Below are 23,239 nucleotides of genomic sequence, written 5' to 3'. Positions count from 1 at the left end.
TTTGTGCTGACGTATGCGTTGATCTGATTACTGGCCATATAGCAGTTAAGGTAAAAGAGCTCGTACGATCAAAATAAATTGCATGATTAATTGAAGTGTGTTCATGATTATTGCAATAATTTTTTGTGCTTAAACATATGCGTTAACTCGTCAAGTTTGACAGCTCTAACATACTATATACATACATCACATTTTTTAATAAATTGTGACTCTTATTTGTAACAATTCTTAATTAATTCAAAATAATCAAAAATCTATTTTTTGTATTTTATTATTATTATAATTTTTTAATCTGGCCTTTCCAGCCAGGGAAATCATATTGTTGATGTAGATGCCCATATTTTCTGTACAGATAAGTAATACAAACATTTATCAAAGCTATTTTTATGGAGAAATTTAGTTAATCATAGAACTGGCACCCAATGTTATTAAAAAATAATTGAGTATGAATCAATAATCTTTTTGAATCTCGAATCAATTCTGATTTTAATTGTTACCCCCAAGAGTCGAATCAAATCATTGCCTTTGGAGTGGTCTACACCAGTGGTCCCCAACCACCGGGCCGTGGATCGATTGGTACCGGGCCGCACAAGAAATAATTAGTTATTTCCGTTTTATTTATTATCTGAGCCCAAACGATCTTTTATTTTGAAAAGTATTTTTTCATTTGAAAAATGACCGGATTCTCTCGGTTATATCTTGGTCACTTGAGCGCCCAGCTAGCAAAATGAGTAAAAAACAGACGTCTTTGTAAAGTTTCTTTGCGAATGGGAAAAGGCACAGCGAAGAAAGAGAAGCTTACGACTTCCAACAAAATAAAAAGTAAAATTGTCAAGCGTTGACCGGTCCGCAGTTACAAAAAGGTTGGGGACCACAGGTCTACACCATAGTCTGCTGGTTGGGGGGCTGCAAGGCCAGAGACGTGAACAGACCCAACAGAACAAACTATAGAGCCGACTCCGTTCTAGGTTTCCCACTAGCTCTCGGCCAATGATGAGCATGCTCATTCAGCCAGGGCTCTGTGAAGCTCGTCTATCCCGACGCTCAACGCTAGCTCAGCAGCCTCATCTCTTCCGTCATATCTCCTCCGGTCTCTCCACGCGGACTCTGGTGTGGCAGTTGGTCCACGGTGCAAACATGGGAAAAAATTAGTGAGTATTTTCTGTCGGTTTAGCACAATATACTGTATTGGCATGATTGTATCGCACACTTAGCAATAAAAGTCTCATTTTTAAAATTGTGTTTATATGGAGTAGATATATAACTTTGAACGAGTTAAACAAAATCTAGAAATAGGAACTCGGAAAACCTGTTACGCTCAAGCCCATGTGTAATTTTTAAAACATATTTATTGTGGATCATGTTATGGCTGTGCTGTACTATAAAGTCCATTCAGTTAAACATTGCAGTAATTAATAGTTTTTATTGGCGTGTGACTGTACACGCAGAATGACGTAATTTATACTGTAGTGATAGCGGGTTGATTATGAAAATATTTGACTGTAGAAATAGGTTAATACTACAGTTATGCAGTTGAAATCATGACATTTTTCACTCTTAAGAGTAATTTTAATGAATATTGCTATTATAAATGTGTCCTAGTTTACAACAACAAACAATCAGAAACGTAAGACTGACTTCCCTTCCTCAGTTGTGACAGTGTAGGCCAGGGCTGTCAAACTTGTTTTCATTGAGGGCCACGTCTGTCATAACGTGGACTGTGGGTTGTTCGTTTTCCCGAGATTCAAGTAAAGTTGGACTGGACATGGCGTGAAGGTAAGGACATAATTTATTTTTACTATAACAAAAAGAACAAACTAAAGGAGCGCACAAGGCGGAGGTACAAACTTGACTATGAAACAAAAAATTACACTTAACGTAGACTAAGGACATGAAACAAAAGAACTGTTAAACGTGACATGAATAAACAAAAACTTACTTGGAACAAGCATGGAAACGATCATGGACCAATGGAATGGAATCAACGTATGCGTGCCAAGGGTAACAGCAGATAATGTCGCCAGACTGACCGACAGAATAAGACAGGCTTAAATAACAGTGACATGATTGGTGACAGGTGTGTGAGTCCAAACGTGGAACAGGTGAAACTAATGGGTAACCATGGAAACAAAACAAGGGAGTGAACAACCAGGAACTAAAAAGCATCCAAAAAACAAACAGCACATGGCCAAACAAAAACATGATCAACACAGACATGACAACGTCGCAGTAATGGCTGCCATCTGAGGGCCGCTCGTAATAGCGAATAATACATTAATTTGCCTATGCATTTGATTATTATTAGAGATGTCCGATAATATCGGACTGCCCATATTATCGGCCGATAAATGCTTTAAAATGTGATATCGGAAATTATCTGTATCGGTTTCAAAAAGTAAAATTTGTGACATTTTAAAACACCGCTGTACGGAGTGGTACACGGACGTAGGGAGAAGTACAGCGCGCCAATTAACCTGAAAGGCACTGCCTATGCGTGCCGGCCCAATCACATAATATCTACGGCTTTTCACACACACAAGTGAATGCCATGCATATTTGGTCAACAGCCATACAGGTCACACTGAGGGTGGCCGTATAAACAACTTTAACACTGTTACAAATATGCGCCACACTGCGAACCCACACCAAACAAGAATGACAAACACATTTCGGGAGAACATCCGCACCGTAACACAACATAAACACAACAGAACAAATACCCAGAACCCCTTGCAGCACAAACTCTTCCGGGACACTACAATATACACCCCCACTACCCCGTCCCCACTTCAACCCCAGCCGCCCAACCCCTCCCACCTCAACCTCCTCATGCTCTCTCAGGGAGAGCATGTCCCAAATTCCAAGCTGCTGTTTTGAGGCATGTTAAAACAAATAATGCACTTTGTGACTTCAATAATAAATATGGCAGTGCCATGTTGGCATTTTTTTCCATAACTTGAGTTGATTTATTTTGGAAAACCTTGTTACATTGTCTAATGCATCCAGCGGGGGCATCACAACAAAATTAGGCATAATAATGTGTTAATTTCACGACTGTCTATATCGGTATCGGTTGATATCGGAATCGGTAATTAAGAGTTGGACAATATCGGAATATTGGATATCGGCAAAAAAGCTATTATCGGACAACTGTAATTATTATATATTTTTTACGCACACTCTAAAAAAATCTGTAGATTTTACGAGAAAAAACTGTCAGCTTAGTCACCAGAATTTTACTGTAAAATATCTGGTGCTTTTTACAACATATTACTGTAAATGGAAAAAGCATACCACTGTTTAACAAAGCTGCCAATGTATTTCTGGGAACACACACATTTTTTAACCATTTTTCCATTCACAGTAGTACACCGTAATAACAACTGTAGATTTTATGGTAAAAAAAAACAAACAGCTCAGTTGAAATGATTTTATCGTAAAAAAAACAGCAGTTGAGTTTTTACAATTTACAGTAATATGCTGTAAAAGCCACCGTAAATTTTACCGTAAAATCTATTGCCATTTTTACAGTGTACAATGTGATGGATAGCTTCCTATGAAAACATAAGATATTTAAGTGTTGTTTTTTACTTTAACAAAATAAATGTTTGGAAAGTATATAAATGTATTTTGTTGCAATAGTGGATAATGATAACGTTTAAAAAAAAAGAAGCAATTTCATGCAGTACTTATATATTTTTTCTGTTAAACAGAAAGAGCAAATTAATTTAGTAAGAAAAGATAAGGTACTTTATTGACGCTTATTACCGTATTTTACGGACTATAGAGCGCACTGATATATTAGCCGCTCCCACTAAATTTTCAGGAAAAAAATATTTTTCAGTATATTAGCCACACAGGACTATTAGCTGCAGATATATATATACGCTGCAAAATGAGTTATTTACACAGAAAGATGAATGACTAATGACATACCTTAATTGTTTCCAAACAGTGTCTGTAACACGGCAGTAAAACGGCTGATCAAAGAAAACAGAGGTCATCGTCATGGACCCACTAGCTGCGGAAGCTAGCTGTCCAATCAGTTAAACAGACTCAATAACTCCCCGGTGACGTTTTGGTTAATTTACTGATGAATTTTTGAAACTGAAACAATACAAAAAAAAATGGCTTTGCAAGTTAATACTAACACAGATGCTCGTAAACTTGTTAGCATATTAGCTATAACTAACGATGCTAGCATCATTAGATTACGAAAGCACGTGCAAATATGCATGAAAACACTCCTACAGACATCACACCGGACGGGTTAGTAATAGAAAGTATGAATTGTTTTAGTTATATTGTAAAACTTACAAACGTTGCTTAGAGTGATGAATGAAGAATCCATACAAGTAGAAACGCTATGGACGGCTAAAAGACTGAACGATACTCCGGTTGGAGAGACAAAAAAGGACGCTGCAGATTTTTATTTTGAGAACTTTCTTTGTTGTCTCAGCAAAGAAAAATATATAAATTCGCCGCAGCATCTCATAAACTGCAGGGTACAAAGTGTAGAAAAAAAGTAGCAGCTCATAGTCCGGAATTTACGGTATTTCCAGGCGTTCGCGGGCCATTTAAAATTATGTGGCAGGCCAGGTATGGCCCCCGCGCCTTGAGTTTGACACTTGTGCTGCAGGCTAAAGAGTAAGATGAAAGATGTGATGACAGCTGGAGTGAGGAACAGCCGAGACGACATGGCTCATTTGCAACGAAAGGAAAGGCGGTCTAGTGAAAGTTTGGAAAATACAAACAAGTAAAGTAAAAGCACCTTTTTCAGAAGAAACACTTAGGCTGCCATGATCTTTCTTGAAATGAACACATTTGTCTTCCAGGAGTGTTTAGGAGGCATTTTCAGTAAAATCATGCGTTTCCCTGACCACAGGAAACATTGTGTTCCCAAATCTTGAGCAAAAAGTTGTGTACTATATTTAGACAACAAAGTTATGTGCTCTTTTTAAACCTTGTTTTGGTAAACCTAAGAAGCACTTTCCGCTTTATTTTTAGCACAACTCTAAAAGCTGCCACTTGGCCTTGAAATTTCCCTTTCTTAAACGGTGATGCAAAAGGACACAACAATAAACAATGTGCTTTTGCTTTTATTAGGTTTTTGGAAAAAAACCAATACAACAATCTGATCACAGTAAATACGCACTAGACTGAGCCGCACCCTCAATAGTATTTTCTTCCATAAGGCAAACAAGTACCGGTATTCAGTGCATTGACATACAAAGTTCAGGTTTATACTCAACACTACCTGTTCGTCCTCGCCAAGAAACACACTAATGGAAATTTCCCTTATGTGTCCATGGCCAATTATGCAAGTTAGACAATGATGTCATCTATTCACCGCCCCGCAACCCAGTTTCACAGATAGATTGCAGCCCTGTGTGAAACAACACTGCTTTTCAAGGCCAGGACGTCAACACAATTTGATTGTATGTTTGATTGTATGCTACTTAACTGATTCCTCCAGTCCTTGGTGTAATGTAAAAGACCGTTGATTTGCACGTTTATCCAGATTTGCACCTAAATGCATTGCTTTCTCCCTTAACATAACCTCTGTAGCAGATATATTAATTGACATCCTTAGCATTAATTCGGCAGACTAACAATCTGCAGATAGAATTCTGTTGACACGTTTAATCAATTCAAGGAGTTTCGTGGGTCGTGTGTGCTTTAGTCTTCTCTGAGGTAAGCCTCGGGTATGTCTTCCTCAGTGTTGCTCTTCTCCAGCGTGGCGGTGTGCCGACTCATGGCCTCCACCTCCAGCACCTTTGCCTCGGCCAACTTCTTATCACCGTCCTTTGAGACTTTCTGTATCGCGTCCACTTGGGATCGGGCCACCTGGATGTTGTTCTGCATGGTGATGGATGCGTGCTCGGCCCCTGCAAGTACAAAAGGTATGTCACTGTGGTCACAGGTGGGCGCGATTGTGTCCGTCATCCCAGTTTCGCACATAAATCCATCCAAATGTCCCGTTTAGAAAGTCGTATCACTTCGGAATGCACGCATAAACACACACCTGAAGTGTACGCCGCCTCCGCTGCAGTTTCACACAACTTGAGAGCACTGACCCAGGATGACTCGAAACGCTTGCATTCCTCTTGTCTGTCGTTGACCTATCACAGTAGAGAATAAACTATTTTCTTCAGGGCGGGGGTGACAGTCGTACCGACAAACTGAACATTAACATCGACTCACCTTTGCTCGCTGGCCAATCATCACCTGCCAGATGGAGTCCTCCTCCGTTTGGCTCAGTTTACCAAGTGAGGCCAGGTAGTGCTTTTGGAGCGCTATGAGCGTGTGCACAGCCTGTCAGCAAGCAAGCAGGGTTTAGTCCAGTTCAAAGTGTAAACAAGACCAATGACTTTTTAATATTCATGATTACATTTGGGGTATATGGTCTGCACTCATTGTAGGGGTGCTTAACAAAAATAGTTTCACATCCGAATCGTGATTCTTATTATTCCGATTCTACATCAATTCATAATTTTCAATATTGAAAAAAAGTATATATTTTTTTAAATTACAAAAAAAATATGAATTACATTTATTAATTAATTTAAAAAACAATGTAATAATCTGTTTTTAAAAATACATTTTTAAAGCCATCTCCAAACTTACTCGCTGCACATACACGACAGCAGCTAAGAGGCACTTTTGTAACCTGTACACTGTTGTATTATAGATTTTATTATAATTATATATAATTATATAAAAGTTTACATGAAATATGTTGTGAGAATCTGGTTGAATCGAGAATCTATTCTGAATCAAATAGTCAGCGCAATAATCAAAATCCAATCGAATTGTGAGAAGAATCACATCTCTACTAGTTGTGCTTTCTACTGAAGAAAAGCAAAAATGTCAATACGTCATCAAAATCAAAGCTGGAGGTACAATTTTTGATCTTAGGTACTGTTATAAGCAGACAAACCCACCATGAAGTACAAGCTCAATGATACCCTTCCACTCCAGTACAACAGGTGGCGATAATGCCGCTGCGATAAAAATCACCTTTCTTCCCGTTCAACATAATCAGGTCACTAATTGACAGCAATGTTTGTTGACTAGTATTTTTAATGTTAGTCATTTATTATTACGATTTAAGCTAAGTGCTGGTTATCTATACATTTGTTGGTGGAATGTGTTAGCATATGCAACTTATCTTTAATCTTATTGTAACAGTAATACCTCAACTTACAAGCTCTATGGGTTCAGATAGACAGACAACATTCACACTCACATTCACACACTAGGGCCAATTTAGTGTTGCCAATCAGCCTATCCCTGCCCATTGAAATGAATAGAATCAATTTATTCCGTGCTTGGCCCTCTCAGAACAACACCATTTTAATATGTAACGTGACTTTTAAAAACAAAAACAAACTTCTAAATAGGAAATATTGTTTGAAAAACATTACAATAGCATGTACTACAAAACCGCTACAGTAGTTTTATGAAATAGAGTATTAAATATTCTGTAGAATTTAGCTTGCGGAGTAGACTTTTGTAGGTGTCTCTTACTGACTGCTTCTCCGTTGTGTAACAATTGGAACTAGCAAATTCTTGTTTATATTTAAGTGATGGAAAAGAGAGCGAGTATGTATGTCGGTGTACCAAAAGTAATGCTCGACCGTCCAGTTTGTTGAGTCAGGACTAGTGTTGTCCCGATACCAATATTTTGGTACTGGTACCAAAATGTATTTTCGATACTTTTCGGTATTTTTCTAAATAAAGGGCACCATAAAAAATGTAATCATTGGCTTTATTTTGACAACAAATCTTACGGTACATTAAACATGTGATTCTTATTGCAAGTTTGTCCTTAAATAAAATAGTGAACGTACAAGACAACTTTTCTTTTATTAGTAAGTAAATAAACAAAGACTACTAATTTAGCTGCTGACGTATGCAGTAACATATTGTGTCATTTTCCAATCTATTATTTTGTCAACATTATTAAGAACAAGTGACAGAAAATGGATTATTAATCTACTTGTTCATTATATATATAATATATAATATCTGGTTATTTTCTCTTTTAACAAGTTATACCTACACTTATGTTAAAAGGTAATAATCACTTATTCTTCTGTTGTTTGGATGCTCTACATTGGGACGGCGTGGCGCGGTTGGGAGGGTGGCCGTGCCAGCAATCTGAGGGTCCACCTTCTACCAACCTCGTCACGTCCGTTGTGTCCTTGAGCAAGACACTTCACCCTTGCTCCTGATGGGTCGTGGTTAGGGCCTTGCATGGCAGCTCCCGCCATCAGTGTGTGAATGTGTGTGTGAATGGGTGAATGTGGAAATAGTGTCAAAGCGCTTTGAGTACCTTGAAGGTAGAAAAGCGCTATACAAGTATAACCCATTTACATTAGTTTTGGATAATGTATCAATCTGATACTAAGTCGTTACAGGATCATACATTGGTCATATTCAAAGTCCTCATGTGTCCAGGGACATATTTCTTGAGTTTATAAACATAATATACATTTAAAAAAAACTAAAATAGATTTTGTGATGCTAAAAAATATTGATGTAATCATAGTAGTATAGACTAGATACGCTATTGTACTTGGTATCATTACAGTGGATGCTACGTGTAGATCCACCCATGGCATTTGTTTACATTCAGGAACGATGTCATAAGCGGTGACGGCGGTGAGCCATGGTGTGTAGTGAAGCATGTTTAGCTATTCCTCGTCCTGCAGGGATGATACTTGTAAGAAACTTACTTTATTTGTCGCCATGGAGGCGAGGATTAGTGATTTAGAAGTAGCTAAAACACTGCCGACTGCAGGTGGACTTTAGCCGCTAGCTAGCTCGCCATGTCTTAAAGCAGTGTTTTTCCAACCACTGTGCCACGGCACACTAGTGTGCCGTGAGATACAGTCTGGTGTGCCATGGGAGATTATGTAATTTCACCTAATTAGGTTAAAAATATTTTTTTCCACCCACTAATTATAGTCTGCAAATTATTTGTTGTTGTTGAGTGTCGGTGCTGTCTAGAGATTGGCGGAGTAATATTCTTTCATATCAATAGGTGGGAGCAGGTAGCTAATTGCTTTATAGATGTCGGAAACAGCGGGAGGCAGCATGCAGGTAAAAAGGTATCTAATGCTTAAACCAAAAATAAACAAAAGGTGAGTGCCCCTAAGAAAAGGCAATGCAGCTTAGGGATGGCTATGCAGAACAAAACTAAAACTGAACTGGCTACAAAGTAAACCAAAAGAGAATGCTGGACGATAGCAAAGACTTACTGTGGAGCAAAGATGGCGTCCACAATGTACATCTGAACATGACATGACAATCAACAATGTCCCCACAAAGAAGGATAAAAACAACTGAAATATTCTTGATTGCTAAAACAAAGTAGATGCAGGAAATGTCGCTCAAAAGGAAGACATGAAACTGCTACAGGAAAATACCTAAAAAAGAGAAAAAGCCACCAAAATAGGAGCGCAAGACAAGAACTAAAACACTACACCCAGGAAAACAGCAACAAAGTCAAAATAAGTCACAGCGTGATGTGACAGGTGGTGACAGTACACCTACTTTGAGACAAGAGCTATAGTGATGCATGGTTGGTTATGGTTTAAAGTCGTATCCAACAACTGCGACGACTTTTTACTGGCAACTGAGTTTCTTTTCTTAATGATTTATGCTGGTGGCGTGCCTTTGAATTTTTTCAACGCAAAACATGGGCCTTGGCTCAAAAAAGGTTGAAAAACACTGTCTTAAAGCACCTCTTCCTAAGGCGCGTCACCTTTATCTTTAGGTTTTTTTCCCTTTTCTGTCTACACACATTGTCTGCTTGTAAATCGTCCGTGATTGTGCGCATGCTCGTCTGATCGTAATACCAACAATGACACGACGTCACGACGACGGGGTTAACGGGTACTAATTAGAGGCGATATAGTACCGAATATGATTCATTAGTATCGCGGTACTATAACTATACCGGTATACTGTACAACCCAAGTCAGGACTAGACAGTACAAACTGAAGCACAGCATCTGCGGCTTCTCAATATTTTTTTGGATAAATGTTTGAAAACGTGCATGGCTGCATTCCACAGGGACTGGTTGCATCTTGTGTGATGCGAACTGAAAGCTGACTCACTGGGTCGGCTGCTAACTAGTAGGACATATTTTTAATGTTTTGTTTCTCTGATTCGGTTGTCCGCTTCTTCACCTTTGTACTAACTTTCTCAGCTCTAGTGGTCGGAAGGCAGGATTGTGTCGATCTTTGAGCGACACTCAAACACGCACTTCGATTGCCTAATCGAAATGTACGTTTGTTTCTTGTGTAAACAAAGCAGAAACAGCAACGTGTAATATAATAACTCTTTATTGTTAAAACGGCACAACTCTGTAACAAATAGTACTTCAACCGGGTCAGGCTTGGAACTCAAACTATGCGCGCGACAAAAAGCATAACCAAGAGCCGAGACAGCTCGTATCTCAATTTACACTTAAGTTGAGGTGCCACTATATTGCTTATATTTTGGCATTGCGCATCCAGACCATTTGTAAGCAATAAGTCAAATTTCCAGTTCTGTGGTTATCACAACACTTTTCCTATCCCATCACATTTGTGTAGTTAATCAGTTCCTTTAAGATACTGACTATGTAATGTCACACAATCACAGCTTGACTACATTTTCTTCAACTTTTGGGGCATACTTTTCTCGAGTTCTGGATGTACTCCCAAAGTTCACACCTTCTGGGACATAAGGCAACATATAGCTTTTTAATCAAACTAGTAGTTCAAGGAAACTCACCTTTGAATACTCCGTAATGGCATCTATGAGCGCTAAAGTGGTCTGAGAGAGGAACGTGCTGCAACTATCCGTAACCAGAGAGGCTGTTCGTCTGATCAGAGAGTCCTGAGAGCGACTTTCAACCTACAGCACAGAACCAACATTACCACTCATACGGCAAACAAGTCCCAAAGGCGGGGGACATGCTGAAATACACCTGTCGCTCTTACCTGAGTGAAGGGTACGGCGCACAGAAGGCCGCCACCCACAGCCAGAGAGGTGCCGCCTATGCACACAATGTTTGTCCATCTTCCTACTTTGTGTCCTGTGGGTTTGCTGATCCTGCACAATGTGCGAGCATTGCTCCTGCAAGAAAGGGTAGTTTAAACTCTGAGGCTTTTAAATTATAGTGTAAATTAGGGATGTCCGATAATATCGGACTCGGCCGATAAATGCTTTAAAATGTAATATCGGAAATTATCGGCATCGGTTTCAAAATTATCGGTATCGGTTTCAAAAAGTACAATTTATGACTTTTTAAAACGCCGCCGTGTACACAGACGTAGGGAGAAGTACAGAGCGCCAATAAACCTTAAAGGCACTGCCTTTGCGTGCCGGCCCAATCACATATCTACGGTTTATCACACACACAACTGAATGCAAGCCATACTTGGTCAAGTGCCATACAGGTCACACTGAGGTTGGCCGTATAAACAACTTTAACACTGTTACAAATATCAGATATTCGCCATAATGTGAACCCACACCAAACACATTTCGGGAGAACATCCGCACCGTAACACAACATAAACACAACAGAACAAATACCCAGAAACCCTTGCAGCACTAACTCTTCCGGGACGCTACAAAATAGCCCCCCCCGCTAGCCCCTATCCCCCCCACCTCAACCCCGCCCACCTCAACCTCCTCAAGCATGTCCCAAATTCCAAGCTGCTGTTTTGAGGCATGTTCAAAAAAATAATGCACTTTGTGACTCCAATAATAAATATGGCAGTGCCATGTTGGCATTTTTTTCCATAAGTTGAGTTGATTTATTTTGGAAAACCTTGTTACATTGTTTAATGCATCCAGCGGAGCATAACAACAAAATTAGACATAACAATGTGTTAATTCCACGACTGTATATGTCGGTGTCGGTTGATATCGGAATCGTTAATTAAGAGTTGGACAATATCGGAATATCGGCAAAAAAAAGCCATTATCGGACATCTCTAGTGTAAATGCACTTATACTACATTGGTAAACATTACCTTTATAGCAGTGTCAATGAAAAATTGGCTGTTATTTTTGTAAATATTTTGAGATAGGCTCCAGCACCCCCCGCGACCCCGAAAGGGACAAGCGGTAGAAATGGATGGATTTGCTCTACTCAGTTATATTAGCTTGAGCAGGTGTACCTAATATTATGTTACATACACATCATTGGCGGCTGACTAGTCTACCTTAATAGTAACAAACTAAAGTAGGGAGAATAATTTTAAAGTGATCTTGTACAGAAAACGTTGGAATTGTTCATTATGCTATAGTTTCACTTTTGATTACACACATATTGCGTCAACTTAGGTGGGTCCCACTGACTTCCGGTTTAATTGACGGCAAAATACAAACGCCTAATCAATCGCTTTTTATTCTTAAATCACCAAATTCTTAGTATTTTTGTTTTTAAACGTCGCAGTGGCGATGTAGTAAAACGTCATCTTAATTCAAACTGTCCACCTACCGTAAGAAACGGAGGAAGGCTGTTCCTCTGCCGAGCGCGGCCATGTTGGTCCGCCACAATAAAGCCTTCCCTCAACTTTGCACTTGTTCCTGTTTTACATCCGGTATTTGCTGCCCTCTAGTGATCAAAAATGTTTCTACAAGATATTACAATATAACATACAACTAAAGCACTCGATCGATCACTATGGCAGGGCATCTGTCGTTTCATCCTGGACAATATTCATGACAAATGTATTCTATTTATATATATTTATTTACATATATATCTATATAATATCTATTTATTTATATCTGCACCTTATTCGTTTTTTATCCTGCACTATACCATGAGATAATGGAACGAAATTTCGTTCTTATCTGTACTGTAAAGTTGAAATTTGAATGGCAATAAAATGGAAGTCTAAGTCTAAGTCTAAATTTGTGCTTTGTTTTAAAAATGTGCTATTTGGATTTACACAGTATGAAAAAAAATGTTTAAATGAATTTTACCTTTGCAACCTCATTATACTCATTATACCTCATTGGCTAAGTTTTATATTCATAAATGTGAGTTTCTCAATACCCGACCTGTTTTTTGTGCCTTTAAAAAAAATAATTAGAACTTTACTTTAAAACGCTTTCTACCTCTAACAACCAAAAAGCTGTGAAAACTATGATGCTGTGCTCCAAATTTGGATTATTTATGGAACCTGTGCTTCATACTTTGTTACATATATATATATATATATATATATATATATATATATATATATATATATATATATATATATATATATATATATATATATATATATATATATATATATATATAGTATTCTATTTTAGTTGCTTTATTGAGTTTACAACCCCCTGGCGCTGTTTTGTACTGTTTCTCTACTTGTTTTGTTTATTTTTATTTATTTGCTTGTATGTAAATATTGCATATTATAAATAAAGGTTTATTAACAAAAAAAACCTTATAAAACAACTAAATATGTTGCATCTATTTAGGGCACATTTTCAATTAATTTAAGAGCAATTTAATTGGGTCCCTATTAGAAGTGTGGGAAAAAATCGATTCGAATTCGAATCACGATTTTCACGTTGGAAGCGATTCTCACTTTTTTTAAAATCGATTTATTTTTATTTTTTATTTTTTTTGAAAAATTTTTTGAAATTTTTTTGTAATTTTTTTTTTGTAATTAATCACTCCAACAAAACAGTACACAGCAATACCATAACAATGCAATCCAATTCCAAAACCAAACCCGACCCAGCAACACTCAGAACTGCAATAAACAGAGCAATTGAGAGGAGACACAAACACGACACAGAACAAACCAAAAGTAGTGAAACAAAAATTAATGTTATCAACAACAGTATCAATATTAGTTACAATTTCAACATAGCAGTGATTAAAAATCCCTCAATGACATTATCATTAGACATTTATAAAATTAAAAAAAAAAGAACAATAGTGTCACAGTGGCTTACACTTGCATCGCACCTCATAAGCTTGACAACACACTGTGTCCAATATTTTCACAAAGATAAAATAAGTCATATTTTTGGTTCATTTAATAGTTAAAACAAATTTACATTATTGCAATCAGTTGATAAAACATTGTCCTTTACAATTATAAAAGCTTTTTACAAAAATCTACTACTCTGCTTGCATGTCAGCAGACTGGGGTAGATCCTGCTGAAATCCTATGTATTGAATGAATAGAGAATCGTTTGAATCGGGAAAAAAAATCGTTTTTGAATCGAGAATCGTGTTGAATTGAAAAAAATAATAATCGATTTTGAATCGAATCGGACACCAAGAATCGATATTGAATCGAATCGTGGGACACCCAAAGATTCACAGCCCTAGTCCCTATGTGGTTTTGGTTCATCTATTTGGTTACATGATAAGGACAATATATAAATGACTGCTGCCAGTATTATGCATATGCAAACTGCAAGCACACTGAATATCTTTTTAATTAATAACAAACAAAACGGAACATAGATACAACGTAACATAACACAGTTATGTCGTAATGTTTATTTTATTTAGGTGGCCTTGTGGTTAGAGAGTCCGCCCTGAGATCGGTAGGTTGTGAGTTCAAACCCCGGCCGAGTCATACCAAAGACTATAAAAATGAGACCCATTACCTACCTGCTTGGCACTCAGCATCAAGGGTTGGAATTGGGGGTTAAATCACCAAAACGATTCCCGAGTGCGGCCACCACTGCTGCTCACTGCTCCCCTCACCTCCCAAGGGGTGGAACATGGGGATGGGTTAATGCAGAGAGTAATTTCACCACACCTAGTGTGTGTGTGTGTGTGTGACTATCAGTGGTACTTTAACTTTAACTTTATTTATTGTGTTTCTTTTATTATGTCTCATGTATGCATGTGTATCCTATATTTATGTGTAGCAATACACAAGCTGCTGCATGAATTCAAATATTTCATCATCACTGTCGCCCGATTCATTCTGTGGATGCGTATTAGGCGACACAAACAACAAAAGCATCAACAGTCTTAATTTGGATCATTAATGATGCAATTTGGCTGGTAAATATTTGCAGTGGGTTTAATTATTTATACCCGAGGCACAGATGAGCATCCCATGACATCATTACATCTAAGAAAAACAAGCTGCAACTTAACTCAACAGAGAATCATTTGAATAATTCATGAGCACTTTTTTTTTTTTTTACCTTTAATGGGTTCCTTGGGAGTATTTTACATAGGAGAATAGTGCAAGTTGGGATTACTGTTCACTTTGGACTCCAAATCCACATGGACGACTTTACATAGCTATCATCAACACAATAGCTCTCCTCGAGTCCCTCTTAGCTGCTGCTAATGGCTCTAAAAGCAAACGTTTAAAAGTAAAAAAAAAAAAAAAAAAAAAGCGTCCAACACCAGTATTAAATCTTAACTCTTCATAAGGTACTCCTGCAACAGGGGTCGGCAACCCAAAATATTGAAGGAACCATTTTGCACCAAAAATACACAAATAAAAAATCTGTCATGAGCCGCAAAAACTTAAAAACCTTATATAAGTGTTATAATGAAGGCAATACATTATATAAGTGTGTATATTAGCTATATTAGCCTACTATCAAAACGACTATGTGTCGCAGACTGACGCAAATCTTCATTAACATAAATGCTGAAATGAAATATTTATTCTACACATTTTTACAACATTGGAAAACATTAGTAAAACACAGGCTTCTCAGAGTGTCAGATAACTCCTGGAAATTACTGGCTTAGAATGGCTACAGGTATAGATGTGTGTGTCCGAAAAAAACGAAAAAAAACCCGAAAAAAACGGCAGCCGGTCTTCTTCTAATGGATTTATTACCATCTTTGCAAGCCGGGTAACGTTTGCTGTGGTCTGGAACAACATGGCACACAAACAACTATCAGAAATGCAGCCAATAATACATACAGATAATGTGTCATGAAACAAATATAAATTAAAAACAGAGAAGACATAAGTAAAGGAAATTAAATGAGCTCAAATATACCTACAAACGAGACATAATGATGCAATATGTACATACAGCTAGCCTAAATAGCATGTTAGCATAGATCAGCTTGAGCTTGCAGTCATGCACTGACCAAATAGGCTTGATAAGCACTCCAAACAAGTCAATAACATCAACAAAGCTCACCTTTGTGCATTCACGCACAGCATAAAACATTTGGTGGACAAAATGAGACAAAGGAGAGGTATAAAACACGTCTTTCTGTGGCAGAATCAGGGACATTTGTACTTGTAAACAAACTACAGTGAGTTCAAGGACTGCAAAAATTAGTAGGGCAAAACGGCGCTCGCCAAATACTCTCATCAGTGAAGCATGTTTAACATAAACAGTGGGATTGCTAACAATTAAGAAGGTGTGTGTCATGTTAATGCCTCTAATGAAACCATATGAAAACAAAAAATATATTTGACCCCCATCTTTTTCTATTTTCGTAAATGTTTAAAAAAAAACTAGGGCGGCTCTAAAGAGCTGCATGCGGCTCTAGAGCCGCGTGTTGCAGACCCCCGTTCCATACAATCGAAAGCAGTGTTTCTTAACCATACAGATGTGGTCTGTATGTGCCGCAGCGGCGCTCAGTTGTTATACACGTTTCCACCACTTGCGGCAGTAATGACAATATCAAACAAACAGAAGAAGTCTGGAGCAAAAGTCATAGAGAAGTTTCTTAAGCGCAAAAATTATGACTAAAGTGGCGAAGCTTTATTTTCATTTGCACTTAAATTAGATTGAAAGTTTGTTTAAGAAACATATATTATTATTATGAATTTGGTTAGAATCTGTTCATATTAGTAATGCGTATTTTTCATCACTTTTTGAGTCCCTTCTTTTGCAGTATATTTTATACATATTTATTCTGTAATAAACTTAATCCAAGCCTTGATAATAATCTTTGTGATTAACACATAGTTTCCTATCAACTGACAAGGTATATCCTGTTAAACTGTAAGTAGGTTAGATATCATTATTGAACACAATTACAATCAAGAGTAAGATAACTAATTTAATGTTGATATTTGAGTGGGCCCTGGGTCCCTATGTAGTGGAAAAAGTGGGCCCCAAGGTCAAAAAGGTTAAGAATAGAGATGTCCGATAGATATTATCGGCCGATAAATGCTTTAAAATGTAATATCGGAAATTATGGGTATCGTTTTTTTTTAAATTATCGGTATTGTTTTTTTGTTTTTTGTTGTTGTTTTTTTTAAATTAAATCAACAAAAAAACACAAGATACACTTACAATTAGTGCACCAACCCAAAAAACCTACCTCCCCCATTCACACTCATTCACACAAAAGGGTTGATTCTTTCTGTTATTAATATTTCTGATTCCTACATTATATATCAAAATATATCAATACAGTCTGCAAGGGATACAGTCCGTAAGCACACATGATTGTGCGTGCTGCTGGTCCACTAATAGTACTAACCTTTAACAGTTAATTATACTCATTTTCATTAATTACTAGTTTCTATGTAACTGTTTTTATATTGTTTTACTTTCTTTTTTATTCAAGAAAATGTTTTTAATTTATTTATTTTATTATTTTTTTTTTTTTAAAAAGACCTTATCTTCACCATACCTGGTTGTCCAAATTAGGCATAACAATGTGTTAATTCCACGACTGTATATATCAGTATCGGTTGATATCGGTATTGGTAATTAAAGAGTTGGACAATATTGGAATATCGGATATCGGCAAAAAGCCATTATCGGGCATCCCTAGTTAAGAACCCCTGATCTAAAGGGTATCATGCCCAGGGCGTCATGAAGGTGATGTTTCGACCATTGAACTCTCTACCAGAGCTAAGCATTAGCTAGGCATGAATTATTATACATTTTTCAACAAGTCTTCCAAATATGTGTCAGAAATTGTGATTTAAAAAAAAAAGTTAGGCACTATTTTCTTCACAATGATGTACACACATCAATAATACTAATAATCGTATAGTACAGTATAGGTATGCATATGTAAATATTAATGTACAATAATACGATGCTGAAAATTGATGTAAAATATTACAAATATAATTTAATGTAATCTAATTAAAGCTGTTTTAACTTCACCAAGCATTGATTCATGTCAAGTACATAATGCAAATAATGTTAAAAAATAAAAAATAAAAAAAAAGTTTGAATAAAATTATGACAAGGCAAACAATACATTAAAAAAGTAGTAATTTATTTAAAGAAAACGCAAATATATTTTACAAAATGTCAGCCAGACGTTTGATTGTCAAGAAAACGAAATCACCTTTTTTTATTCATAACACACCAGCACATGTCATTTCATAATGCCAAGTCATCAACTGTTGTTTACCCAGTAGCTCCAAAAGCATCAATGAATCAAATAAATAGTCTTAAATAAATCAATGCCTCAAGAATTAAATAGTCTCATTTGTATGAAGTCAAAATACAAATATAGTCTCAGTCCTCTCGTAAATAAGCCTCGTGGATGTCGTGTTCATCGCAGTCCTCCAAGGGTGAGGTGAACTCGGCCATCCTTTGGATCTCCTCTACTTTGGTCTCGGCTAACTTCTTATCCGCCTCCGCTGACATTTTCCGAGCCTCGTCCACATGGGACCGGGCAAGCTGGATGTTAGCCCTCAGCGTGATGGACGCCTGCGCAGCTTCGGAAGAGTATGCGGCCTCAGCAGCCATTTTGCACAAGTTAACCGCCTTGATCCAAGTTGTCTCCAAGCGTTTACATTCAGTGAGCTGCTCGCTGACCTGTTGTGTGAACATCATACAGCTCAATACCATAATAATATGAAACAGTTTTTTTGAGGGTGGCTTTATATTTTATTTTCTGATGTTAAAAGGAGTTGGAGTGTCATATAAAGGGTTAAACTGACCTCAGCCTTTTGTACAAAGATGGCTCGCTGAAGGGAGTCTTCCTCAGCTGGGCTCAGTTTTCCCAGTGAGACAAGATAACGTCTCTGCAGGGCAATGCGTGTGTGTACAGCCTGAGTAGAGACAAAAATAATATATATAAACTATGTACATACACATGACTGACATATATAGAGCCACTCGTAGTAGTTTAGTGGGTCAGTGGAGTATGTCTTACAATAGTATTGATAATATTCAATTCACATTAGATATATTCTAATTCTAAATGTATACATTTTAAGTGTGCATATATATATATATATATATATATATATATATATATATATATATATATATATATATATATATATAAATATATATATATGTATTTAGAAATATTTTTAATCAGAAAAAAATATGTATAGCAAATATATGTATAATATATACTATACTTATATAGAATATATATATTCTAAAATATATGCATGATTCTAAATACATTTCATGTGTGCATATGTATTTTTAAAACTATTTTTAAATTTTATATATATATATATATATATATATACAGGTAAAAGCCAGTAAATTAGAATATTTTGAAAAACTTGATTTATTTCAGTAATTGCATTCAAAAGGTGTAACTTGTACATTATATTTATTCATTGCACACAGACTGATGCATTCAAATGTTTATTTCATTTAATTTTGATGATTTGAAGTGGCAACAAATGAAAATCCAAAATTCCGTGTGTCACAAAATTAGAATATTACTTAAGGCTAATACAAAAAAGGGATTTTTAGAAATGTTGGCCAACTGAAAAGTATGAAAATGAAAAATATGAGCATGTACAATACTCAATACTTGGTTGGAGCTCCTTTTGCCTCAATTACTGCGTTAATGCGGCGTGGCATGGAGTCGATGAGTTTCTGGCACTGCTCAGGTGTTATGAGAGCCCAGGTTGCTCTGATAGTGGCCTTCAACTCTTCTGCGTTTTTGGGTCTGGCATTCTGCATCTTCCTTTTCACAATACCCCACAGATTTTCTATGGGGCTAAGGTCAGGGGAGTTGGCGGGCCAATTTAGAACAGAAATACCATGGTCCGTAAACCAGGCACGGGTAGATTTTGCGCTGTGTGCAGGCGCCAAGTCCTGTTGGAACTTGAAATCTCCATCTCCATAGAGCAGGTCAGCAGCAGGAAGCATGAAGTGCTCTAAAACTTGCTGGTAGACGGCTGCGTTGACCCTGGATCTCAGGAAACAGAGTGGACCGACACCAGCAGATGACATGGCACCCCAAACCATCACCCAACCATGCAAATTTTGCATTTCCTTTGGAAATCGAGGTCCCCGAGTCTGGAGGAAGACAGGAGAGGCACAGGATCCACGTTGCCTGAAGTCTAGTGTAAAGTTTCCACCATCAGTGATGGTTTGGGGTGCCATGTCATCTGCTGGTGTCGGTCCACTCTGTTTCCTGAGATCCAGGGTCAACGCAGCCGTCTACCAGCAAGTTTTAGAGCACTTCATGCTTCCTGCTGCTCACCTGCTCTATGGAGATGGAGATTTCAAGTTCCAACAGGACTTGGCGCCTGCACACAGCGCAAAATCTACCCGTGCCTGGTTTACGGACCATGGTATTTCTGTTCTAAATTGGCCCGCCAACTCCCCTGACCTTAGCCCCATAGAAAATCTGTGGGGTATTGTGAAGAGGAAGATGCAGAATGCCAGACCCAAAAACGCAGAAGAGTTGAAGGCCACTATCAGAGCAACCTGGGCTCTCATAACACCTGAGCAGTGCCAGAAACTCATCGACTCCATGCCACGCCGCATTAACGCAGTAATTGAGGCAAAAGGAGCTCCAACCAAGTATTGAGTATTGTACATGCTCATGTTTTTCATTTTCATACTTTTCAGTTGGCCAACATTTCTAAAAATCCCTTTTTTGTATTAGCTTTAAGTAATATTCTAATTTTGTGACACACGGAATTTTGGATTTTCATTTGTTGCCACTTCAAATCATCAAAATTAAATGAAATAAACATTTGAATGCATCAGTCTGTGTGCAATGAATAAATATAATGTACAAGTTACACCTTTTGAATGCAATTACTGAAATAAATCAAGTTTTTCGAAATATTCTAATTTACTGGCTTTTACCTGTATATAAACCATCTTTTTATGTGCATCTATGTGTATATATATATATACACATAGATGCACATAAAAAGATGGTTTTCAATGAAAACATTTATATGTGTCCAGTGTGTCCACTATATATTATAAACTAGTTAAGTAATATGATAATTCCAAAAATATTTTTTAAATTTATATATGGTGTATTCTAAATACATTTTATGTGTGCATATATATTTCAAAACTTTTTTTTTATTCTAAAAAATCTACTTTGAAATATACAGTATATTATATATATAGTTATTTCAAATTAAAATAAATATGTTATAAATGTACAAATTTTTCTCATGCATATATATATATATATATATATATATATATGTATGTGTGGGAAAAAAATCACAAGACTACTTCATCTCTACAGGCCTGTTTCATGAGGGGTTCCCTCAATCATCAGGAGATTTTTTTTTTGGATAACCTTATTAAGACATATATATATATATATATATATATATATATATATATATATATATATATATATATATATATATATATATATATATATATATAATGTGTTTTTATTTCAAAACTTTTTTTTTAATTCTAAAAAATGTACTCTGAAATATACAGTATATATGACATTATGTATATAACTTATATGGTACAGTTAAAAATATATATGCATAGATAAGGTCTATATATGCATATATGTAGTCTAAAATATATGCATGATGTATAGTAAAAAATATATTTTGAATGAAAATAAATGTATATGTCCACTGTATATCATAAACACTGAAGTAGTTCAAAAAATATATTTCAAATTCAAATGGATATATTCTAAATGTACACATTTTATTCATCTAAAATATGTTTTTAAATTAATTTTTTTAAAATATATATATATATATATATATAGTTGTATATATTGCATATTTGTATGTATATATATATACTATATATATACGTTTTGGTGCAGATCTGGATACAGATGCAAATACTCATATGGAGCTTTAACCACATATTTAACTAGCTTTTGTGCAATAATCCTGCACACAAACTACTTTTGATTGAGCTTTTGCACTGGATGTTTAGACTCCCCCAAAAAATCACCTTTGTGTAGTTGGCGAAGGCATCGATGAGAGCCATGGTGCTCTGCGAGAGGAGGGTGCCCGAGCTGTCAGTGACCACAGAGGCCGCTCTTTTGATCAGGGAGTCGTGAGTGAGATGCTCTGTTTGCTAGAAGAAGGTATAGGCACTTTTAATGATCATGATCCACTGCATGAGAAAATAAATATATACAGTCTAGGCTCACACACCTGCACAGACGGGTTCAAAGTCAACGATGCTGTGTTTGCCTGTGCGGCGTCCTTCCATTGCACCGTCTTCCTGATTGTGGCCTGTCTGCTGCTGATGAGGACACTGGCAGAGCTGCTGTTCCAAAACAATTGCAACAAAAGTGTCAAAAGAAGCCATGCTACCATGCCTGGTGATACAGTTACTCTAAATATACTGTACCTGAGGAAGCGGCTGCAAGCTGCTCCCCTCCTGAGGACGCTCTTCTTGCTCTGCAGCGCCGAAACATCTGCTTGCAACCTCAAAAGTCCTCCTGTGGCCCGGCTGGCACACGCTGAACACTGTCGTACTGCTTGCATTTTCAACCTAGGACTAGATTACACTGTCTGTCTTGTTCTGCTGCCAGTCTGCTGCTTTTGCTTCCTCCAGTCGCGCGCCGCTTGTATTTATACAGCCCCCATTGCGTAAAAGTCATTGATCTGTTGACTCTGCCTGCAAATGTGCGCATTTGTCTTTATCTCGCAAAAGGCCACAGATCACGTACGTGCAGATTGCAGTTGGTCGGAAGTAAACCGCTCTCCTTGGTGCACTCTTGCTTGGAGAGATGTTAGCAGTAAACAACAATTCATCGCCATCATTTCTGCATCTATAACATGTTGTGCTTGATTGCAGACACTCAACGCAGTCTGCAAGGTTGGTTTTCTCTGCGATTTCATGGAAATGCATCATAAATGCATCGGAATGAAAAACTGCACACTAAACTCATCAGGTGTATGGACCACAAAACTCATTTTACAATGTATTATTTATTATTACAATCATTGATGGACAAATAACTTGCAAAGCAAATGCTAGCTGTGAGAATGTTGAGGATTTCTTTCTTTTTGTTTTTGCATTTCAGCATTTTATCACTCAGAAAATGAAACGTTTAAATTCAGTTTA

General features: G+C 37.0%; 2 protein-coding genes across 3 annotated transcripts; both read right to left on the bottom strand.

Moving 5' to 3' along the window:
• Positions 1-5,081: 5,081 nt before the first annotated feature.
• Positions 5,082-12,608, bottom strand: LOC133614206 (diablo IAP-binding mitochondrial protein-like). Its single transcript, XM_061972043.1, has 6 exons — positions 12,510-12,608; positions 10,999-11,134; positions 10,790-10,912; positions 6,205-6,315; positions 6,026-6,122; positions 5,082-5,888 (listed from the first exon to the last, which is right to left on the bottom strand). The coding sequence occupies exons 1-6, from the start codon at positions 12,551-12,553 to the stop codon at positions 5,680-5,682; spliced, it is 720 nt and encodes a 239-aa protein (XP_061828027.1). The 5' UTR covers positions 12,554-12,608; the 3' UTR covers positions 5,082-5,679.
• Positions 12,609-18,204: 5,596 nt separating this feature from the next.
• LOC133614205 (diablo IAP-binding mitochondrial protein-like) lies at positions 18,205-22,705 on the bottom strand. Of its 2 annotated transcripts, none has more exons than XM_061972040.1 (5): positions 22,520-22,705; positions 22,321-22,435; positions 22,115-22,240; positions 18,895-19,005; positions 18,205-18,769 (listed from the first exon to the last, which is right to left on the bottom strand). In XM_061972040.1, exons 1-5 carry the CDS (start codon positions 22,654-22,656, stop codon positions 18,467-18,469), a joined length of 792 nt encoding a protein of 263 aa, XP_061828024.1. In that variant the 5' UTR covers positions 22,657-22,705; the 3' UTR covers positions 18,205-18,466. The 2 variants fall into 2 exon arrangements, with proteins under 2 accessions (XP_061828024.1, XP_061828026.1); XM_061972042.1 differs by having other exon boundaries at positions 22,321-22,432.
• Between the last annotated feature and the right edge of the window lie 534 nt (positions 22,706-23,239).

This window comes from Nerophis lumbriciformis, linkage group LG17 (assembly GCF_033978685.3).
Source record: "Nerophis lumbriciformis linkage group LG17, RoL_Nlum_v2.1, whole genome shotgun sequence".
In the NCBI taxonomy this organism is placed as follows: Eukaryota; Metazoa; Chordata; class Actinopteri; order Syngnathiformes; family Syngnathidae; genus Nerophis; species Nerophis lumbriciformis.
This window is presented reverse-complemented; position numbering and strand designations above follow the sequence as displayed.